Below are 22,401 nucleotides of genomic sequence, written 5' to 3' on the forward strand. Positions count from 1 at the left end.
TGCTACGATCTGCTCAGGCCGTCCCTGAGAACTCGGAGCTACTGCCCTACGCGGTTGGTGTCTGCGGAATAGCAGCACCTGCTACACTCGGGCTCAGAGCTCTCTCTGATTCCAGCTCACATTGTTCAGGATGATGATGTTACATTTCGGTGACCCTCCCAGGGCCTTGAGCATAAGAAGCTCCCAATAAACAGTGACTGAGATATCTCCTCTGAGCCATGCCTCTGGACCCCGACTCTAACAGCAAGCTGCCGGAGTGTCTCGAGGTCATTTCCAAGCATCACGACAGCTGTCCATTCCAAGCCCCTGCATGTGTGGTGACTGACCCGCTTCCCCGGAGAGCTGACCTGTCAATCGCATTGGCAGAGATGCCAAGGGTACTGTTGGTGTGTCTAGCAGAATGACTCACAGTTCCATCACCAAGCAAACTTCTCTACTGATTAGCCGTGTGTGACCAGGAAGGTAGGGCAGGGAGCCGGGGCTGCCACCAAGAGCCCAGAGGCTAGGAAAATGGGACCCTGTTCTCAAGTCGGCCTTCGAGGCGCAGAACTGAGGGGTGATGCACACATTCACATCCATGGCTTCAGATAAAAATATAGAAAATGGATTGGGCATCATCTTATCATCACACATTCTGTCAGTGTAAAAATCGCACGTTTTCATTTTGAAAGATGATTTTTAAGTTCCATTTTGACTTTCGAGTTGCAGGAAAGTCAGCGTTGGTGCTCCTCGTGGCTCTCCTTAGGGACATGGGGTGCTGAAGGGCTTCCCTGGGAAGAGAATGTGGGCCGTGACCGCTCTTGTCCTCGGCCCGTCTGGACCACAGGCCATCTCGTGCGGGAAGGCAGGAGGGGCAGGCTACACGGTGCCCGTCTGCCAGGTGTGACTGGCTCAGGCCACATCCCTGCGGTTCTCAGCAGCCCCCTAGGGAATGCTGCCCCATCCTGACCTCTCCCTCGCTTTGCCAAGGAGCCTGCTGTCTTGTTCCACCCTGACTTTTGAACCATATCTTCTTTGGTGGAGAATTCACCTAGGATGGCATGTGACCTTTAAGCAAGTTCAAGCAAAAGGAAGTACAAGCAAAGACACAAATTCATCCTTCCGGTGGTGTAAAGACAGGTTGAACTGTGCCTGCTAAAGTGGTGTATGTTGATGTCCTGACCACCGGTACCCCAGAAAGTGACCTCCTCTGCTTCCAGGAACTGGTCCCTACAGGGTCAGCTCCTGTCCCATTATCCTGCCTAGCAACTAGGCCAAAGGCCACCCGGACGCCCACTCCCAGCCCCCAGCCCTGCTGCCTCCCTTTGCTGCTGTGAGAACCTGTTCCAATACACAGCCCACAGCACAGGCCCAGCTGCCAGAGGAGTTCATCACGCAGAAGCCAGCTCCCAGCAGGATCCCAGCAGGGAGAAGCCTGCCTGTCTCCTGGCAGTTGTTCATCCAGTTTGGTGGAATCAGCAGGCTTGTGGCACCCTTGGTTCAGATCTGAAGGACTAGAATGTAATGTCTGGGCACCAGTGAGCGTGAGAGCAGAGACCCTTTCTGAGCCAGGAAGTTTTATACGACCCCTTAGAGGTTGCATTTGTGTATTGGTGTTCGTTTCTGGGCATTTTCTTGTTATTTTTTATATTTAACTTGTTTGTGTGTTTCCAGCCTTGAGTTAGTAAATCTCCTTAAAATACAGACAGCACATAAAAATGTTCTGTCTCCGTGTGTGCACACACATTCACATACACACGCACATGCAGCCTGGAACGCGACTGGTATTTCAAACCTCGGATCAGCGTCACACCTCCAGTGAAATGCCTGTGGCTCCTCGGCTGCTGACTGCTCTGCCACCCCCATGTCGCTCGCCACAGTCACGTGTGTGCATCCGGCACTGGGCATGACCCCAGACCATGCTGGGCCACAGCACCCCACGTCTTTGCTTTCCCTTCTCCGCCTGGGGATGTATGGGGCTCCAGCTCTGCCTGACTCCCCCTCCCTCCCTCCTCCCATCCCACACTTGCTTGTCAATGCTGGGTTTACTAGGCGGCACTGTGGGAAACATTTCTGTCTCTAGGATCCAAGGGCAAGGCCATGCATGGCCCATCTTCCTCACTGTAGATGCGCAATGAGGCTATCCAGTGGCTAAGAAAAGAGCAGGCATTGTCAAATAAAACAATGGGGAGGTACTGTGGCTCAGCATGTGCGGCTGCCACCTGCACCCCATGTAAGCAATGATTCTCTTCTCAGCTGCTACACTTCTGTTTCAGCTTCCTGCAGACGCACCTGGGAAAATCTTCAATTTTCAGGACACACAGGCTCTTCCAGGATGGTGAGCTCCCCCCGGCTGTGCTAGCATGTCCAGGTTCTCTTTCCTCTCAACTGTCTGAGGTCTCATTTCTGCATCTCTGGGTTTTGTTTTTGAGATTTATTTATTTGCTTATTTGAGAGACAGAGTTACAGAGAAGGAGAAAGGCGAGATTGTCCATGCAGTGGTTCACTCCTCAAATGGCAGTAATGACCCGGGGTCGGAACAGTCTGCAGTTAGGAAGTAAGAGCGTCCCCCAGGACTCCCGTGTGGGTGCAGGGATCCAAGTGCTTGGGCTGCCTTCTGCTGCTTCCCCAGGCCACAAGCAGGGAGCTGGTACGTGAACTGGCGCACTTATGGTATCCCAGCAGTGGCAAGGTGATTTAGGCTTTGCGCCATTGCACTGGACCCTGCTTGCTGCTAAAATGTATTGTTATACTTTCACAGCCGTGGAATTGTACTCCAGGAAGATATTGGGTATCTATCCCTCCCCATGGGTGAGGATGGGGTGTGCCCACAGAGGACGTCAATCCTTAGTGACACGCTGAGATCTGCCCAGCGTCTGGATGGATGCTGCACTCGGTGATGACACAACCTCATGTTTGGTGTTGGCCAGCACTGGGAGCCTCACTTTATCAAAAAAGGATGAGGAAGTGCTGTTTAATCAACATGGCCTGAATGAGGAAAGAACTGGGTATAGGAATCTATTCTGGGTCTTTACAAGGAATCAACAGATTTTCTGAAATGAACAATTGATTTAATTAATGAGTGCGTCAATTTTCAATGAATAACCAATGTCTGGCTCAGTGCAAGAATCGTGCTATACAGGTTGGCAGGTATTAAGTTCTAGTTAGATCAGTATTAGATTGGATCTGGATAAAATTAAGAGTTCTGTGGTCTTACCGCAGAATAGGGTGACTGTAAAGAAATACTGACTGCTTAGAAGGAGCAGTATATTTATCCTGACTGGCTATTTTACATATCATGCATATAACGAAACATCACATCATACCCCTCAAATATGTGGTTTTTACATATCCACTAAATTAGACAATCAAACCAATTCTGATAAAATGACAGTAGCATTAAACTTGAATTCAAAGCCAGCAAACTACAGGGCTCATCCCACCTTCAGAGCTCATTTATCTGGAGAGTGAAATGTTTGTGCAACATGAGAGCCGCAGTGCTCACCGGCTCATCCCTGCTCTGCGTGTCCCGTTGACTGTCACTTGCATGTGTCTGTCTCATTTCTGAAGCCACCAGCCATGGGACTGCCCACACTAGGCTCTTGCTTGTCCAGTTAGAGCTAACATTTTTCAGAAAGCTGAACTCTATGGGGTTATCAAATCTGAACACCATATGTTACATTCCCAAAGCCATGTTTTCTATGAAAAGACTCTGCTGCTATTTCTACTGACTCACAATACCTGTTTTATGTATTTGTTCACAAAATTTTCTTCACCAAACTTTGAGATTCTGAGTTACAAAGCAATGGCACATTTAGATTTTATCCTTAGTCCTTCCTGTAGTATCTGATACATGAGTGGTAGGAAATTTGTGATAATGAGCTGATTATGGACTTATGCCTGTGTTCAGTAAATATTTTGCTCCAAATCACAAATGTCCTCTTTCTTTCTTGTTGTTGTTGTGCTGTTTGTTTGTTTGTTTTGTTTTTAAATCAGGGCTTGACACTGTGTCTGGAGGTGTTTATGGGTTTCCATCCTAAACATCATCTTGGACTGGGAAGAATGGTGTGAACTCTATGTGAACTCACTAGGGTCTGTTGGCAGTTGCCAGGCTCTCATTGCTGTGATTGCGATGTAATTACACCTAACTGAAGCATTCGTCAGGGAGGTGCCTCAGCTCCACCATCCGATCCACGCCCACCTCCACAGTGCTCAGCACCGAGGGCTGGGAGCTGCCCACCCTGATCCACACCCACCTCCACAGTGCTGGGCACCGAGGGCTGGGAGCTGCCCACCCTGTGGGAAAGGACCGGAGTGCATCAGACTGCCTGGACAGGACCCACATTCAGAGTTGGAGAGATGCTTTCTGCTGATGATGTGTAGCTTCTGCATCCTCATCAAGACAAGGACATGCATCCTGCCTCAGACTGCTTGCACGATTAACTCCAGACCTACAGTAACTGATTTTCTGAAGAGACTTGGGACTCTGGGGGCAGAGCAACCCAAAACTGGGCCTCACAGCTGGAAGCACTGGCTTCCACTGGCTTCAAAGCCTGTGACTGTCTTCTGGGCCACTTGGCATCTCTGCTGCTCAGCTGTCCTGTGACTCTAGGGCCCCAAATCTGTACATCTCTCCCCAGCGGAAACCCTAACTCCTCTACTTGGATATTCCCCTATTGGCTAGCATTGCTCTGGGCACTCAACTGGATGCGCACCTAATCACTCCCAGAATTGGTGTCCCAGGTTATCGCAGGTTATCACAGGCAAACAGGTCTGAGCGGGCTAACAGACTCCATCGCTTCACCTGGCCTGCACCTGGAGGGAAAATATGGCTGACACACTGTAACAACAGCATGACAAGGATAGACTGATGCCTAATATGCCCCCAAATTCTTTGGCCTTTACAGGGGATCATGTGAGGATATCCCAGGCTCTGCCATGGCTGGTATGAGTAACATTTAAAGCAGTGGAACCCTCCAGGTGTCACCAGGTAATACCATCCTGGGTAACATTTCCGGCAGCATCACTGGTTTCTAGAAGGTCCAGTCAAGTCCACTCTGTGGAAACGGGCTGGGAGCCAGGTAGATGGACCTTCAAATGAGACCTGTGGCCACTGGAGGGACACATCTGTGGCCTGTGCTGGCCAGGGCAGCCTGAGCCAATAGTACAGGGCAGTTCAACTCCAGCAGCCTCTGGAAGGCTTCCTGGCAAAAGGGAGGCCTGGCTTGGGAGGCGTGCCGTGTTGTGCTGTAAAGGTGGGATGTGGATTAGGGTGTGGGTATCAGACCCTGCCTGGCTGGAGCTACACTGCCCTTGTGTCTCGGCACCCCACCTACCTCCCTACCCGTCTTGGGCCTTCTTGAGTTCTTAGGCCACTTCCTTAGCAGGCACCTGCTGTTTCTTGTGTAGACTGTGGGACTCTCCTGGCTGTGTCTGAGCCAGTGAAGCACTTCCAGTCCTGCCAGAAGGACCCTGTGGTCTCAGGGCTGATGGGGCCTGGGGCAGCTGCTCTCATCCATGTCCTTGACTGCTGGCCAGATCCCACAGTGGCCCAAGGAGGCCCAGGTGTCGTCCTCACTGCCTGTCCACAGGAGTTAGGTTCTTATGACATCATCGGATGACTGGCTACTGCATCCCCAAGAGACTGACATCATTTGAGGCTCATCTCCACTCAGTCCGACTGGTAAGTGGACTTATTAATTATTGATAACCATATTGATTTATAAAGTGTATTTGCTTTTAGCAGCCACAGCGTGTAGAAGCGTACAATTACTTTAAACACATATCAAGGACATACATCATTACATCGTGACACTGAGACTGAACATGGTGTAAAAAATATTTTAATATTTTTAGAGTTGTTAGGGTACATTAGGCCATCACTAAAGAACACCAGACATGCAACAGAAATGTATATTTCCTAAAAATTAAATCTTGCCTACACACAGCCAAGACAACTTGTCTCTGAGGAACCACAGCTTAGGAAACAGAATCCCTGCAAGACACGGAGAGTTACGGCCAAGGACAGCAGTGCTGCTGCATTGTTGGGTTCTACTGATGGATAATCCACCCGGGACCCAGACGGAGGCAACACACGAGCAGTCCAGTATCAGCTTACGCATTAATTAGAAGCACCACAAAATAGTTTGCTTTAACTTTTCAATTTCTTCAGCTTACTCATTCTGTTTTACCAGTAAAGGGATTACAGTCCACAAATGAGCATTCATATTCAAAATTGAAAAAAGCAAAGCAAAACATTACATAATCTGAACTTATTTTATGGTAATGCTCAAAGTCCCCATTTTGCCCTTTTAAGGAAAAGGGGCGTTGGAATACTTTTAATCTATAAAAATTTGCAGATGCTAGCATTACATAAGAAAAAGAAGTTAATAGTTGTCAAAATAGCTCATGAAGTGCAGCTTTGTCTGATCTCACACTTCTTAATGGAAACAAAAGTGTAGTGTCCCTCAAATACAGGAAATGAACGTGGGTTTCAGGTCCCGCTTTGTTCTCATTTATTGATCGGACCCTTAGTGCCAGCCAGGCAAGGCCTCTGCCCTCACACACGCCTGCCTTGCTTTGTGGCACTTGCTCTCTTGCAGAGTGATGAGCAGCAGATGGCACAGGTGTCTGCCGTTCACACTGGCACATGCAGGCATCACAGTTCACACGCAAGAAAACACCTTCAGACGCACGTTTCTCTTAACAAAAAGTGAACCAGATGCCACGCACAGGGTAACGTGCCCTATGTTGGACATGGCACAGACACACTTCGTTGAACTAGGGTGTCTTAAAAATGGAAGGATGTCTCAGGAAAAAAAAAAATCACGTAGGCACACACACTCCGCAAAACCTTTCAGTCACAATCTGGTTTGCAAGGCGACGCGAACGCGCCCTCTCCTGGCAGGCGCTCAGGTTGCAGGGAATAAAAGTTCCTTCCCCGCCAGTGGAAACAGTAACTTCTTTTTTTTTTTTTTTTAAGATTTATTTCATTTTTATTACAAAGTCAGATATACTGAGAGGAGGAGAGAGAGGAAGTGGAGCTGCCGGGATTAGAACCAGCAGCCATATGGGATCAAGGCGAGGACCTTAGCCACTAGGCCATGCTGCCAAGCCCGAAACAGTAACTTTCTAAGTCCTGTGAACCTGGAGCTCTCACAGGGAGGCCAGCTTGTTGGTAGTCACTGAGCAGCGGTTTGGAGAAGCCCAGCTGGACCGGCTTGTGTGGCCTGATGAGTCCTCTGACGCTGCAAGGTGCCCTGTCAGGAAGGCACCACGCGGTAGCTGCGGCGACAACGGCACCTGACAACGGTGAACTTCTGGCTAAAACGCTGGAGACGGCCACGGCAGTAGGGGAGCGAGGGAAGGAGGCTTCCAAGCAGCAGATTCAGAGCAAAGCTGTAACATTTCCAGGCGGGAACACTGCCATCTTCATCCTTAACAGAGAGCAACTGACTCCATCAAAGGAGACAAACATGGGCCGGGGGAGAGAAGCAGTGCGAGATAAAGAGGCCCGAGTCGGGGCAGGCGTCGCTCAAAACCCAAATCCGAAGCCTGTTTTTTGGAAGGGGGTTTGCTGTCTCTTTCCCCCTCTCTCCCTTTAGTAAATGAAGCTGAGAACAGCCTCGGCCATCGTGGTGATGGGCATGTCCGCCAACTCCCAGGGCTGGAGGGTGGTGTAGCAATTGGTTTCAGATGTGGAGAAAGTGAGCCGTCAGTCCCCCAGGGCCGCGTGCCCGCAGGGAACCCAGGCCTTGCCCAGTTTCAGCTCTACCACTCCAGCTGCAGGTCTGCCTTGCTCCACACGTATTTGCCTCCTCGCTTCAGAAACATATTTTCATCAAATCCGCTGAACTTGATGGCTTCGTGTACTCCGACGTCCAGGATGGACTTGGAAGGGTCCTTCCGTCCATTCTGACAGTTCAGGAAGCGCATCTGGAACATGCACAGTGCAGCGGCTGTTATTCCTGCGGTATTTCCCCGGGTCCCCATCCAAAGCACATTGTGATAGGCTGCACAGGTAAGGACATCTACTGAGAGTGGTGGGCAGGAGCCTGACTCCTGGGACGGCAGCCCCGCGCTCACAGGAGGGAGGAGGCTGCTGGAGAACACACAGCAGGTGGTGCAAGCCAGGGCAGAGAACTGCGCACTGGCTGCAGGAGGCTCGTGTGTCCTCAAGCGACAGGCGTGTGACAGGCGTGTGACAGGCGTGGAACCCTGGGCTGCAGCAGGAGCTCTTTGAGAGGGAATAGGAGTGGAAAAGTGAGCTGTTATGGAGTGTGTGTGTGTGTGTGTGTGTGTGACTGCAAGAGGACGCTCTGCGGAAGCAAATGGCTCGGTACTGTCTGAGCTTGGACAGTCACCGGATCCTTTTCCGCCGGGGAGAGGGAATGAAGCAGCCGGCAGCTCTCACAGAATCTTCCTTTTTGTTCCCTTCTAATCGTGTCTATGCATTTCCTCCTCCCCAGTGCAGTCCAGCATTGAATCTACGACTTGTTTCTTAAAAAGCAGTTCTTGGGATGCAATTATTTGTCCTGTTAGTAATGCGTAGATGTTGTTTCCCTTGGGAGGCAGTGGAGGTGGACATGATATCAATAGTGGTCGCAGAGGGACGATACGCCCTCCCTACCCACTACCTAGTTTTATCAGCCTGGCCCAGCTGCCAGCGCCTGATTATTTAGGATAATGTGATGCATGGTTCCACCCCGGCAAAGCAACCTGGAGAAGCCCCAGAATAAGGGAGGCCTATGCCAGACATGTCGTATCTGGCTCAAGGAGGCGTGTTTAAATGCATGGCTACCTGGATGACATCACATGAGCCTGGGTTTAGGCCTGTGCCTGTTGGTAGGCCGTGTGCAGAGCCTGGCAAGGTGATGCCACGGCCTGTTTGTGCTAATAAGAAGGACTGCCTGGAAAGCTATGAGTGCCAGTCCAGGGGCACTCTAATGAGATGACGCTCATCAGAACTCAACCCTAGCATCATTGCTTAATGAGCTGTGTGGGGTCACTCCACGGCTCATCGGCAATACTCACGTATTCATCCAGAATGAGGTAGGAGTCTTTCATCTGCAAGGAAACATTAAATACAAGGTTAGTGTCCCCGACTGTGCCTCCGGGCTCGGGTTCCTGTACATGACCCACCCGAGGATGGACTCTGTGTGTGCAGACTCCAGCAGATTCCAGCAGAGCCAACATCCCTGCCACACACTTGGGGGTCAAGTTCTCCGATTCATAGTTGGAATTTATGGGATGATGTTGAACTAAGCATGAACAACAAAACACCCTGATGGGGGCAGGAAAGTTTTAAAAGAAGAGGGCAAGGGCAGGCTCCATGTCCACCTGTTTGCTATGTTTTAGTCAATGTTTTAAAACTATCTTAGGTATATGGTTAATGGGATATCAAAGAAAACACAATGACCGGATGAGTGTTGGTCCCCGTTGAGTCATTCTGCTCATCTCAAGTCCCACACCTGCTTCCTGAGCCACGTTTGGTTATCTCACTGCATGCCCGGGGAAACTGAGCAATGCCCTTCCCGTGTGTGTTTGTTTTGTACATCAGAATTAAAATTATAAATAACTTTGCATATTAGTTTTCTTATGTGTCTAATACGTGGTTGTGAGGACGAACCCTTGTCGCTTCATACTCCTTGAAATATGCTAATCGGTGGAAGTGTCAGCCTGTGAACTTGCATGGTCACCTGTCCCTGTATGCTGTGTTTTAGGCTGCCTTTAGTGCTATTACTCTCAGTCCTGCAATCCCAAAGCTTTCCTTGCGACTCATTGCTAATTCCCAGTGGAGGCCAGCAGACACTGGCTCCAACGCCCAAGTGCCTGCCATGAGAGCAGAGACCAGTGGAGTCTGTGGCTCCTGGACTCAGCCCGAGTGGACGGGACTGCTCTTGGCCTTGGAGGAGCGGAGCGGTGGATGCACTGTGTCCTTTCTCTTGGTCACTCTGTCTTTCAGATTCTTACATCAATAAGTTTAAAACACAGTAATAACACCATAAGGTAGACTTTCTCATGGAACTATGTGGTCATTTACAAGTTGTTGTTATAATTTAGCAATTAATTTTCTATGAAAGCTGTAGTGCCTTACTACCCATCAAACAATGTAAAATTGCCTCTGTTACTGTGTCTTCATGCTTCTTATTTTAATTTTTATCTCTTTGGATGCTGGTAATATCAAATAAGTTTAAAATACTTATTCACTATTTGTTTTTCTTCTACAAATGATCTACTTATGTTTATTCCTGATTTCCTTTGTTGCTAATAGATCCTCATTGACATAGTAAACTTTTTATGAAAAGTATCTTATTTGGTGTAATTGAGTATATTATATCATGGTAAAGTATTCTAATTTTTAAGTTTATGATGTATGCAATGTATATTTTAAATTTTTACATTCTAAAACATAGCATTGATCATTTAAAATTTTATGTTACATCTTCATTTATGTAAGGGGTTCCTTTGCTGTGTCAGGAACAAGTAACCTTTTCCCTTATTCTCTGAGAGTTCATTGATTATCAACTCTGACTCTCATAGTACCTGGATCTTCTCTGCCATGGTCAACATTGTTTGGTCTGTCTATGCAATTCATCCTAACATCCATGTCTGATTATACTTGAAAATTAAGAGTTGGTGAAAGGAAGGTTTTTTTACAGCCTATTTAACTTTAAAATTAGCAGTAGAGATCATCTAAATAAACAAAGTGATAATGTTATTCCATTCCAATTATTCTATATTTAGACATTGCATCAGGTATGTGACTTATCAAGGTAAAGCCTTTGTGAGCTGCACCCAGAGATTACACAAAGCAGGATCTATAAAATCACGCGTTCTCCAAGGGGCCATTGCAGCCTTTTGTGGAGAGACAGACCGAGGCTCACGGAGCGCCCCGTGCTGCCAGGTGACCGGCAGCAGCCTGGGAACAGGCCTGCACTGCTGGGCGCTGGCAGGTGACCGGGTGCAGCCTGGGTCCGGGCCTGCGCTGCTCCCACCTCTCGTCACCACTGGGCAGAGCCCTGGGGCGAGACTTCCTCTTTAAAGTCCAACTAAGGTGTGATGGTGCGCAAAATGATGTTTGGGTTTTACAACCTTCTGGTTTGATTCCGGCACCAAACAGGACACTTCTTTGTGACGCTCCAGGAATCCTTCAAACTCTTCATCACTAATGACAAATCTCGCTGCTTCTCTTAAGGCGTCTTCTCCGGAATTCTCACCCTCAATCAGGAGACACTGAAAGACCTGAAGGCACAGTGTTGTCTTGGAAGGAGCCGCCATTTCTCATCCCCTACACCTGTCTCCACCCCAGACGTACTCCCCACCTCCCCCATCGTCCCTCCCTGCTCCCGCCACCCCAAGCAAGGAAGACCCTGGGAGCCAGGAGCATCCAGTTAGAATCATGCTGGGGAAGTGGAAAAATAGCCCTGGACTTTTGGAACGTGCTGTTGAAAACGCAGTCCTAAAATACAGACTTCCAAATACTGCTGTGTACTGTAATTGACCTATCTTAAAATTTAATATTTAAAGACTATGAAATATGTTTTGTTGAAGAAAATGTATAACACATATCAAATATATATCATTTGTAAGCCAAAAAGCATGGAAAAAAATCAATGTTTTGTCATTTCTGTTGATTTTTAGTAAAAAAAAGTTTCTAGGGCTCGGCAGCGTGGCCTAGTGGCTAAGGTCCTCGCCTTGATCCCATATGGCCGCTGGTTCTAATCCCGGCAGCTCCACTTCCTCTCTATCTCTCCTCTCAGCATATCTGACTTTGTAATAAAAATAAAATAAATCTTTAAAAAAAAAAGTTTCTAGAGTATGTATGTTTTTCACTTAACACGTAACAGTAGTTTTCCAGAGCCACGGATATTCTTTTTCCACCGTCTTGTAGGAAAATAAAGCTATGCCAGTGCGTGTGTATGCGACTGCAGGCAGTCTGTGACTTGATCAAGACGAGCAGGAGTCTGAGTTCACAGACATGCTGCTGCTGGAGGCTGAGATCAAAGTGCGGCAATGCCCTGTGAGTGGGCGCCAGCCCAAGCCGGAGGCGGAGGCCTGCAGAGGACAGTCCAAGGTCACAGGGCTGTGTACTCTACGATAGTCTTGAGACTCTCACATACTGGCTTCTGTGTTTGGGTCACAGTGCTGCTTTCTGCTCACCAAGGGCTGGCTGGTTAGGACCAACAGGGACAAAGCTGTCAACATGTGTGCAGCATCAACTCCTGTAATTTGACTCCCAAGCATTCCACTAAAAGCCGGAGGCAGCCAGCTTCTGGGTTGACCTCCTTCTTCAGAGAAGGGGGCCTCCCTCTGACCACTGTGTCTGTAGTCATTATCTTGTGTCTGTCTGGTTTTTTAGTTTCTCAATTGCAGGTCATCCCTTCTAGAACTCTTTTTGTGCTGTGCTGGGAGTGGTATACACTGTATTACTCCTCTATGACCAATTCATTAACCCAAAGCAAAACTGAGGGAAGCCCAGCCATTTGTCCCGAAGACACTAAATGACAGCCAACCCAAGACAGAACCCATGCAGGGCCCAGATCCAAAGGGACTTTATGGGAAGGCATATTTGGCATAGAATTTAGTGATGTCATCTTCTAAACTACTCTGAGGTCATTTTCATGAGCTTAGAAATAATGTTGAGACTTCATGGATTTGGAAATGGCCCTATCTGCAGTGAGCCAGAGAAGCGGAAGCAGAGAGGAGCCGAAGGACTGGGGAAAAGCAGGAGGAGATGAAAGCAACCAGAGCCGTGAGAGGCAGGACCCCCACCAGAGAGGGGAGGCCACAGGGCGGTGAGGGAGACAGTGCGGCAGCAGCAGCAGCAGCAGCATGAGGCCCAGGCAGGCAGCCCAGGGTGAGGGCCCAGGGTGAGGGCTCAGACCTTGTAGCTGAGCCCCTGGCCGTGCTCTCTGCCTCAGAACTGACAAGAGCCCCTGCTTGTGGTTTCATGGAAGAAATGCTGTCCTGCACATTTTCTGGCTCAAACCCGTCAGATGCAATCCCGCAGGCTTACCTTCCAGCGGACAGGGTTCAGTGCTTTGATCTGTTCGTTCATGTCCTCATCCACGTTGAAGCGGTTGATCACTGAGTTGATTTTGAAGGCCACCCTGTACTCCTTGCACCAGGCTCTCAGCTTCTGCAGGTTTTCCACGTGGTTCTTCTTCCCTTGACCACGGCCAATGAGGACATTGACCTGCTCGTCAAAGCTGTCGCAGGAAATGGCAAGGATGTCCAAATATTCACCTGAGGAGACCAAGCAAGTTATTGTGAGCAGTTGTATCCCAGGGCTGCCCCCTTGGGTCACTCAGATGACCCCAGGACCACCCCCTAGGGCCACTGAGATGACTTGTTTTCATTTTTTAAGAAGACATGTTCCTCATGGTTCCAAAAGCTACTGAGGTGTGGGTCATACTTGGTACTGGGATGAAATGATCTTGACAGCATTTTCACATGCTGAGATGTTGAAGACATGTGTAATAAACCTTTTTACATTTTTTAAAGGCTTATTTATTCTTTATTGGGAAGTCAGATATACAGAGGGGCGGAGAAACAGAGAGGAAAGATCTTCAGTCTCATGATTCACTCCCCAAGTAGCCACAAAGGCTGAAGCTGATCTGATCTGAAGCCCGGAGTCTTGAGCCTCTTCTGGGTCTCCCACGCGGGTGCAGAGTGCCAAGGCTTGGGCCGTTCTCAACTGCTTTCCCAGGCCACAAGCAGGGAGCTGGATGGGAAGTGGGGCTGCTGGGGCACAAACCGGCGCCCATATGAGATTCTGACATGTTCAAGGCAAGGACTTAAGCTGCTAGGCTACTGTACCTGGTTCATAATGAACCTTTTAAGGAAAATAAGTAGCTGGACTCCATGCTTGGTATATGTTTGCAAGGAAAGAATCTTGATTGAATTTGAACTGTAATACTAGATCAAGGTGGAGGAATCCACCAGGGGGGAGGAGAGGGGGAGAGGTGGGGGATTCCCAGAGCCTATGAAACTGTCACATAATGCAAAATAATTAATAAAAATATATATAAAAAATAAAGTATAAGAAAAACAAACAAAAAATCCTGTTTATTATGCATATGAGTACTTGCTAATATATTTAAAGGAATTAAAAACATTATTCTTGAGTACAAACTATGTAACTTCTCAGGTAGAAAGACATGAGGATCCTTCAAAAGATTCATGGAAAACCAGATTAAACAAACAGACAAACAAACAAACAAACTTTTGGGCAGCCTGGCACAGTAGCCTAGCAGCTAAAGTCCTTGCCTTGCACGTGCTTTGCAGGATCCCATATGGGCGCTGGTTTATGTTGCAGCAGCCCCGCTTCCCATCCAGCTCCCTGCTTGTGGTTGGAAAGCAGTCGAGGGTGACCCAAAGCCTTGGGACCCTGCACTCGTGTGGGACACCTGGAGGAAGTTCCTGGCTCCTGGCTTTGAATCTGCACAGCTCTGATCAATATGTCCCCTTGGGGAGTGAATCATTAGTCAGAAGATCTTTCTTCTCTGTCTCTCCTCCTCTCCGTATATCTGACTTCCCAATAAAAATAAAATAAATCTCAAAAAAAAAAAAAAAAAAAACTTCGTGGTGCAAAACATTATTGATATCTATCCATGGCTTGTTTGTAAGATGCATGTTCATGGGTTTTTGGAAGTTTTCTTCTCTTGGGAGTCTTCTAGCCATTCTTATGAGTGATTCTGGATTCGCTTCTCTTTCCCCCAACGTACAGAGCCAGTTCTTCCACAGAAAACATACAGCATCTCTCTACGTCGCTAAGTTTCCCCCAGCACTCCTACTCCTTTCAATCACCATGTCAATATTTACAGAGTGCTGTGTGAGGCAGAGCTCTCTGGGGTGCTGAGAACCCCGGAGCATCAGCATCCCTTCCCCGGGCAGCGGCTGGGAGAGCTGTGATAGTGTTCCTGCGGGAGGCCTGTGTTTGCTGTGTGCCCCTGATACCAGCTCTGCTACATCAGCTCTGCCTCCCTAGCTCGCTTAGTGTACTTCTCATCTTCGTGCAATCCCTTTGGCTCTCACCAGCAGGCATTCTCTACGGCCAAGTTTACCTTGCAATGGATTAAGTTTGACTTTTCCAAGTTATTATGATTTTCAGGAGTCAATTGTTTTTTTCCTTTGAAAAATTATGGATCTAGGAGAAGCAAGATGGCACAAAAGGGTAAGGACACATTCAAAGAGACAGAGAAACCTTAGCCAGGGTGAAGCAGAGAGGGCACATTCCAGGAAATACAAGAGGACAGACTGATGACAGACGGGGCACCTGGACACTGATGGACACAGGAAAGCAGCAGAGACAGCAGTGTGCTGTTCCAGTGACGGGATACCCCAGTGCCATTCAGCAAGCAGCGATCTGAGCTCCACCAGCAACTGGAACTCCACCAACATCCAGGCAGAAAGGGGAGTTCAACAGGAACTCAGGAGGTGAACCCAGGCAAAGAACTGCCCATCCTGCTCACCTGTTTGCCTTGACCAGGAGCAGAGACAGAGCAGTAGATCCCAAACAGGCAGTGCAGGAACAGGGTGGGTTTCACTGCCCAGACCCCTAGTAGAGCTGAGTCAAGGGCCATCTTATGTAGTGAGGTAAAGGCTTTGGGGCAGGACTGCACATGAACTAAGCTGGACATGACCTCATTTCTGGATCAGTGAATTGCAACAACGTGGCATCCTACAGGTTCCACCAAAAATATGTCTGGGTAGCAGATTAAGAACTCCATGAGAGGAACATCAGGCATCATTTTTTACAGTGTGGCAAAGGCTTTGAGACTGCAGAGACAACAGTGAGCTGCACACAGCTGAGTTAGGGGTGAACTCACTGGTCCCATATCAAAAATAATACTGACTGTGGCAACTTCCGACACAAAATAGGTCCATGTGGCCCTCAGATCAGACCTAACGGCCAAAAATTCCGTCAGGATCAGCACTACTGACAACCTAGCTGTACAGGACACCTGGTGTGTCCCTAATCCTGTGAACTTTGAATCGGAAGTGGAACAAAGGTTATATGGACAACAGTGCAGCCTCAGTAGAGGATCACAGGCGATGGAGAGAGGTGAGCCAGTAGCTAGGGCTACGGAGACCATGGTGAGAGTCTTAAATAAGAGCGCAGATCTGAAACTCACTGGAGGCAGTGGCACAAGTGACTGCAAGAAACTGTGTACCAACCACAGTAAGTAAAGTTGAATTGCAGATCTGTGAGTGACATAGTTTAGAAAACTGTCCTAAAGAGAAAAATCTGCTGACCAGAAGTACAGTGACCAAGAGCAGAGCGAGAGACAAAGGCACAGTGAATTTTACTGAAGACTCCCCTGTAAAGGAGCAAAAACCTCAGAGTTAACTGAGGAATACATTGAGAAAATGGGGGATTACAGAATTCAAAACACTTGCTATAAAGCTTCTTATCAACAATGAGAAGCACACGCAGGAATTTGAACAATATATCGCCCAGGAAATGACAACACTACAACAAAATCAGGCCAACTTATTGGAAATGAAGGATGCTATAGAGCAAAATAAAAATTCTGTAGAAAGTCTTAATCATAGAATGAAGGAGGTAGAAGAAAGAATCTCAGAATTGGAAGAGATGTCTTGTCACCATGGACAACCAATTGAAAAGCTGGAAGCAGAGCTGGGGCAAGCTAAAAACGTATGCAAGAATTAAAAGACATTATTAAAAGGCCAAATATAAAAGCTATGGGAGTTCCAGAAGGTACAGAAAGAGAAGCTGGGTTTACAAATGTATTTAATAGAATAGTAAAGGAAAATTTCCCTAGTCTGGAGAAAGAATTGGGAAACAACATCCAGGAGGTACACAGAACTCCCAACAGGCTTGACCAAAAGCAATCTTCACCACAACACATGATTATCTAGCTCTCTTAATTTGAGCATAAGGAAAAGATCCTTAAATGTGCTCATGAAAAAAGAAATTGACTTATAGACTCACAGCTGACCGCTCACAGGAAACTCTACAAGCCAGAAGAGAATGGAGTGACACATTTCAGATTCTAAAAGCAAAAAGTTATCAGTCCAGCATAATGTATCCAGCAAAAGTTTGTCTTACTTATGAAAATGAAATAAATTTGTTTCTACAGTAAAGAGAAGTTAGAAGAATATGCCTCTTCCAAACCTGCCCTACAAATGATATTCAATGATGTTCTCTTGACAGAGAACAGGAATAGAACTCACCAAAACCAAAGTTAAATGTGAAGAACATGGTAAAATAACAACAGAAGAATAAATCAATGAACAACCCATTGCTAAAATGATAGGACTAAATTACTACCCATTTATATTAATTCTGAATGCAAATGGCTTAAATTCATCAATCAAAAGGCACAGATTGGTAGATTGGATTTTAAAAAATCCATCTATTTGTTGCCTATAAACAGGAGATACATCTCACCAACAAAGATTAGCAGAAGCTACATCTTATGGATTTTGATATTTTTGTTTATAGCTTCATTTCTCAAAACACTCTTTCTCACTAAATTCTTCACTGACTCATAGGTCATACAGTAGCATTATTTTCTTAAAGCTGAATCCTGATTTTCTTTTTCATTTCTTCAATGACACATGAGTCATTCAGTAGCATGTTACTTAACTTCATGGTGTTGTTAATTTCTTCTTTCTTCCAATTGTTGATTTGGTTTGTGGCTTTTCATCTGGGGGAATGTATAGTGATTGTTTAGTGGAGACTGTCATGTCTAGATGTGAGGATACGGTGCAGTATGCATCTCTACTTCTGAGTTAAGGATGGACTCCCAGTTGGATGTGTCTTGACAATGGGATGCTGGGTTCTCTGCCACTGTCCATGCCCGCAATGATGGACTTATGAATGTTATGAGGAACTATACTGTTGCAATGATATGGGGGAATTCAGTGGGGGGTGGGATTTGAGAAGGGGATAGGGGAAATCCCAGGGCCTATGGAACTGTATCATAAAATAATAATAATGAAAATGAAAAAAAATATGGATCTAAGAGTTCCAAAAACTTCTTTAACTGTTCTCAAAGTTCACAGCTAGGGTAATTTTAGTTCCTGTCCACAGAGCATCTAACACAAATGAGTTTCTGAATAATGCAATAGATTGATACTTACAACAACTCAGAATATTGTAAAAATTGAATTCATATAGATTTCTAGTGGCACATCCTATTGGGAAGAAGTTTCTAACTGAATACAGGGTCTCTTCCAAATTCCCTCAAATCAAAACTGAATCATAGGAACCCTTTACATTAAAACGACAAATAGTTGATGTCCAACTGAATCTCTAGCCAAGATTATCTTTCCTGTTTGTCTGACCCTACTGTCCTTCGGTGACATCCCCACTTGTTGTTCTCAGCCTGTAGTCAGAGCTCTTGTGAGGAAAAGATCTGTGTACCTGCTGCTAGCATCTTTGCAGGATAGCCTGGGGTCATGATCAGATCTTGGCCAACTCCTGCATGTACGGGTCCCTGTTGTGGTGTGTGCCGGAGTCTGGAGCTGGACTCATCCAGACCTGATCATCCAGGATGATTTAGCAAGATTTGTGATGCACTTTGCAAGGCAGGTATCCGATGACTACAACTGGACTTACCTAGTGACTGGCTCTGTACAGAAGCTCAGATGCCAAAAACCAAAGGGACACCCCACAGAAAGATATCCCAAGCATGTCCCTGCAGGTTCCTGCTACACGAAGCTCAGCCTGTGTGGCAGGTGGCGCTTCGTGTCCTTAGTGCCTTCACAGTGATGAGGGGTTGAGTCTCAGCCACTGCCCAATGAGTTACTAAGCCCTGGGCAGTGATGGTGCCTCTGAACAGCTCTCTTCAACAGAGGTGGGCAATTGAGCAATGGGGACTATATGGGCATTCGTCGACACTGCATTTTTCCTCAAAGCAAACCCCGAATACTTCAAACTCATTGCAATTGGAAGATGTCACATAGAATGTCCACTGGATTGGATCATCTGAGGACCTGACAGATCCCACCTGGGACACACACTGGCCTTCCAGTGGGCCTGTCTTTTGTCAGCCCCCTTATGCTGCCCGAGTCGTTCATCCACTTCCACACTCACTTTCTGACCTCATTGGCCATCCGAGGCTCTGAGCTGTTCAATGTAGCATCTGCCTGCGTCAAGTGCTCCAGCCACAGCTGAGTACACAGAGCCTGACTCAGGAAGGGAGCATTACCCAGGCACACACTCAGAAAATCCTCCTGCTGGCATCTGGCCACATCATCTCTAAGCCTCCTCTGCTTGTCTCTCTGCTTTGAGCTTGTAGAGCTCACATTTAAAGCCTTCCCCTGTGGCATGGGCTGGCAGCTCACTGGACCTGGATTATCTGTTGCTTTGAGCTCTTCCTGATCCACTTTCCCCTCACCTGGCACACAGTGCTCCTCACGTTTCCATTTGTGCACAGTTGGTGAGCTCACCAATCAAGGCTATTTTGCTAACCCCCAGCATATCACAAATGCTCGCTTCTGTTTGGTGGACTCTGACAGGTGACACAAAGTGTCCAAGAGTTGGATACTGCCCCCTGAGATGGCAGCAGCCAGGACATGCCACGCAGGTGCAATTCAACTCTAAGAGATCTCGGCCACCTTAGGAAATAGTGGTTCATAGCCCTGAATACACAACGGACTCCTAGGAACCGCCCATCCCAAATTGAACAATCACACACCTCGAAGTCCTGATACTACAGATAATTCATTCAAGATTTGTCCAATACACAAACTCTCTTCACCAGAGGCTAAGCTTGGACCCTCAGTTTCAACCCTTGACAAGTTGAAGTGTACAGGGATTCAGGCTTGCAGATGGGGTCTGTTGGCTTGTTTATGTGGCGTTCTCTGAACTCACACGGCCATGGAGACATGCACAGCTTCTAAGGACACCAGGAGGAGCATGACTTTTTCTTCCCTTCCAGTTGCCCAGCAAGTCTGGACTCAGTCCCCAAGAGGAAAGAAATTGAGAAACTGCCAGTAGCAGCAGCAGTCAGGGGAGTGGCTTGCCGGGAAGCTCACCATAATCCTTGAACCACCGCTCACGGATCAGGCTTCCGTTGCTGACGATGCTCACGCTCTGCAGCTGCAGCTCTGCCTTGCAGAATCTCACCAGCTCACCCAGGTACCTGCCCCGGTCATGGATAAAGGGCTCCCCACCTGAGAAGTTGATCTTCTCCATCCCTGGAGGGGCGAAATTGGAGGGATCAAACGTGAGTCTCCACTCATCAAACACCCCCTGTGATGCTCAGTTTCTCAGTGTAATCAATCAGTCATTCAGTCAGTCAACCTATAAGACTGTCTATCCTCCGGGCCCCAACCTTCGACCCCAGCAGCAAGTACTCTGTGAGGATAAGCCTGCTGGCACAGAAGATACTACTAGGAGAAAAAAAGCAAAACACTTGGGGATGCTGTGTGTCGTTTGTAACACAAAAGGACAGCCTTCCAAGAACACCAAAGGCACAAGGAGCAGACCCAGTGACTTGCAAATGGGACACCCCCTCCCCCGCCTGGGAACGCAGTGATCGGAAATGTTGAAGGCTGCGCTGAGCTGGCCTAGGGCCTTGCTGGCAGCAAGTGAGTCCAGAAAGCTGCATGAGTGTGTTAATAAGGAGATGAACCTGGTCTCCGCCCCCTCCCCCCCAGGAAGAGGGTGAGTCTGTGGGGCTTTGCCTGCGAGATAAGCTCTGGGCCACACAGACATGATGAGTCGGCAGGGCAGCTGGACCCCACCAGGGATACCCCGTGAGATTTCATTCCTGTGAAGTGCAGATTCAGGCACAAGTGAAGGTTGTGGGCAGGGTGGCAGGGGGAAGGCAGCTTGCATCGCTGGGCGCTGTTGGTCGCTGCTTGCTTTCTGCTCAGCTTCTGTTGTATGTGAACTCCAGGCAGCTGCACACTGAGGAGCGTGCATGCGTACTGTGCTGTCCCTCGCCGGGGAGGCAGCCATGGTGCCTGCCCGCTGCCAGCTGCAAGCGACGCTGGGAAGCAGGGGGAGGTAAAAGTGGAAGGAAGGATGAATTCGGAGAATTCAGTTGTCACAGGCTGGGTTCTCGAGAAATGCCTGTAGCTTGGCAGTGAGGTCTTGCTCTGGAGGGCCAGGCTAACACGGATGCCAACTAAGAACAGGCACATAATTCAAGATAAAAGACTCATTTATTGGTCTTCTTTCTTTCTTTTTAATTACCCATTTTTCCGAAAATTAGAGCCAGAGAGAGAGAAAAGGGCAGGGAAAGGAGAGAGAATGCAGATGGCTGTAGTGGCCAGAGCTGTACAGGCTGAAGCCAGGAGCCAGGAGCCTCTTCTAGGCCTTTCAGGAGTGTGCAGGGGTCCACTTGGGCCGACTCCCATCTCTGTCCCCAGGCCAGCAGCAGGAAGCTGGATGGGGTGTGGAGTTCTGGGACACCAACTGGCACCCCCATGGGACAGCACTATTGGGTGGCAGTGGCCCTTCTTACTGCACCAGAACACCAGCCCCACTGTTGCTGCTCTTGCCTCACAAGTTTTTCTCTCTCTCTCTTTTTTTATTTCCAACGTTTCTCTTTAACTTTGTCTGGAAAAGGCAAATCCAGTTTTGCTTTGGACAGTCAAAAGGTGGCATAACCTTCCTGAACTGCGCCTTTGCAAATGCTGGAACAGGTGCATGCACTCACCTAGCAGTGTCGGGAGCTGCGGGGGGAGGGGCAAGTCTTGCTGACCCCATGCCAAGCACAGCTCGACCACATGGGAATGGCAGCTCATTGACCTGGAGGAGCTGTCCAGCCCTACTGTTCCCCTCCTCTGCCCATGCCTCTTTCAGAGTCGGGACTCACCTGCTTCCTTGAGCAACAGAAGTCCTCTCTTGGCCTCCTTGAGGGGCAGCACGTAGGACGTCTTGGCTGTATGGAAGCAGAAGCCGCACCGGTAGTTGCACTGGCGAGTGAAGTGGTAGTTGACGCTCAAGGGTATGGTGGGCACTTGGCCGTCCTTATCCTCTGCCTGGGCCTCCCCAGGTCCTTCTCTGATATGCTGCTGCTGTGTGGACCGGGCTCCTGGGAACACAAGTGCTGCCCTCAGCCAGCACAAGAGCCAGGCCAGGCTGCTGCACAGGGAGCCCAGGGACCCCTTGAGCACACTCAATAGCTCCCACGCGGAGACGACAGCCTCGAGCATCTGCATGGTGGCTGCTGTCGCGGTGGCTGCTCTGCACCCAGCCAGACACTCACCTTATATGAGGGCCAGCGTTCCATCCCGGGGAGGGACACACCCCCCTGGTCACCTGTCAGCTGACTTTGAGTTTCAGTTTTCTTCCTCCAGAAAATGAAAGTTGGAACAGTGCCAAGACTGAAGGACTATGACACAGGCCTGCAGCTGGCTTTCTCTGTGAAGTCCTATACAGTGGGATACCATGCAGCCCTACATACCTGATGGGACACTATACTATACACTATA

The 22,401-nt window shown here is 48.2% G+C and overlaps 1 protein-coding gene across 1 annotated transcript; it reads right to left on the reverse strand.

Moving 5' to 3' along the window:
- Positions 1–7,705: 7,705 nt before the first annotated feature.
- RSAD2 (radical S-adenosyl methionine domain containing 2) lies at positions 7,706–22,168 on the reverse strand. Its single transcript, XM_004582828.2, has 6 exons — positions 21,783–22,168; positions 19,993–20,154; positions 12,998–13,227; positions 11,074–11,223; positions 9,013–9,045; positions 7,706–7,914 (listed from the first exon to the last, which is right to left on the reverse strand). The coding sequence occupies exons 1-6, from the start codon at positions 22,126–22,128 to the stop codon at positions 7,750–7,752; spliced, it is 1,086 nt and encodes a 361-aa protein (XP_004582885.2). The 5' UTR covers positions 22,129–22,168; the 3' UTR covers positions 7,706–7,749.
- Positions 22,169–22,401: the final 233 nt, after the last annotated feature.

The sequence above is a fragment of the Ochotona princeps genome, chromosome 8, assembly GCF_030435755.1.
Source record: "Ochotona princeps isolate mOchPri1 chromosome 8, mOchPri1.hap1, whole genome shotgun sequence".
NCBI classification, from domain to species: domain Eukaryota; kingdom Metazoa; phylum Chordata; class Mammalia; order Lagomorpha; family Ochotonidae; genus Ochotona; species Ochotona princeps.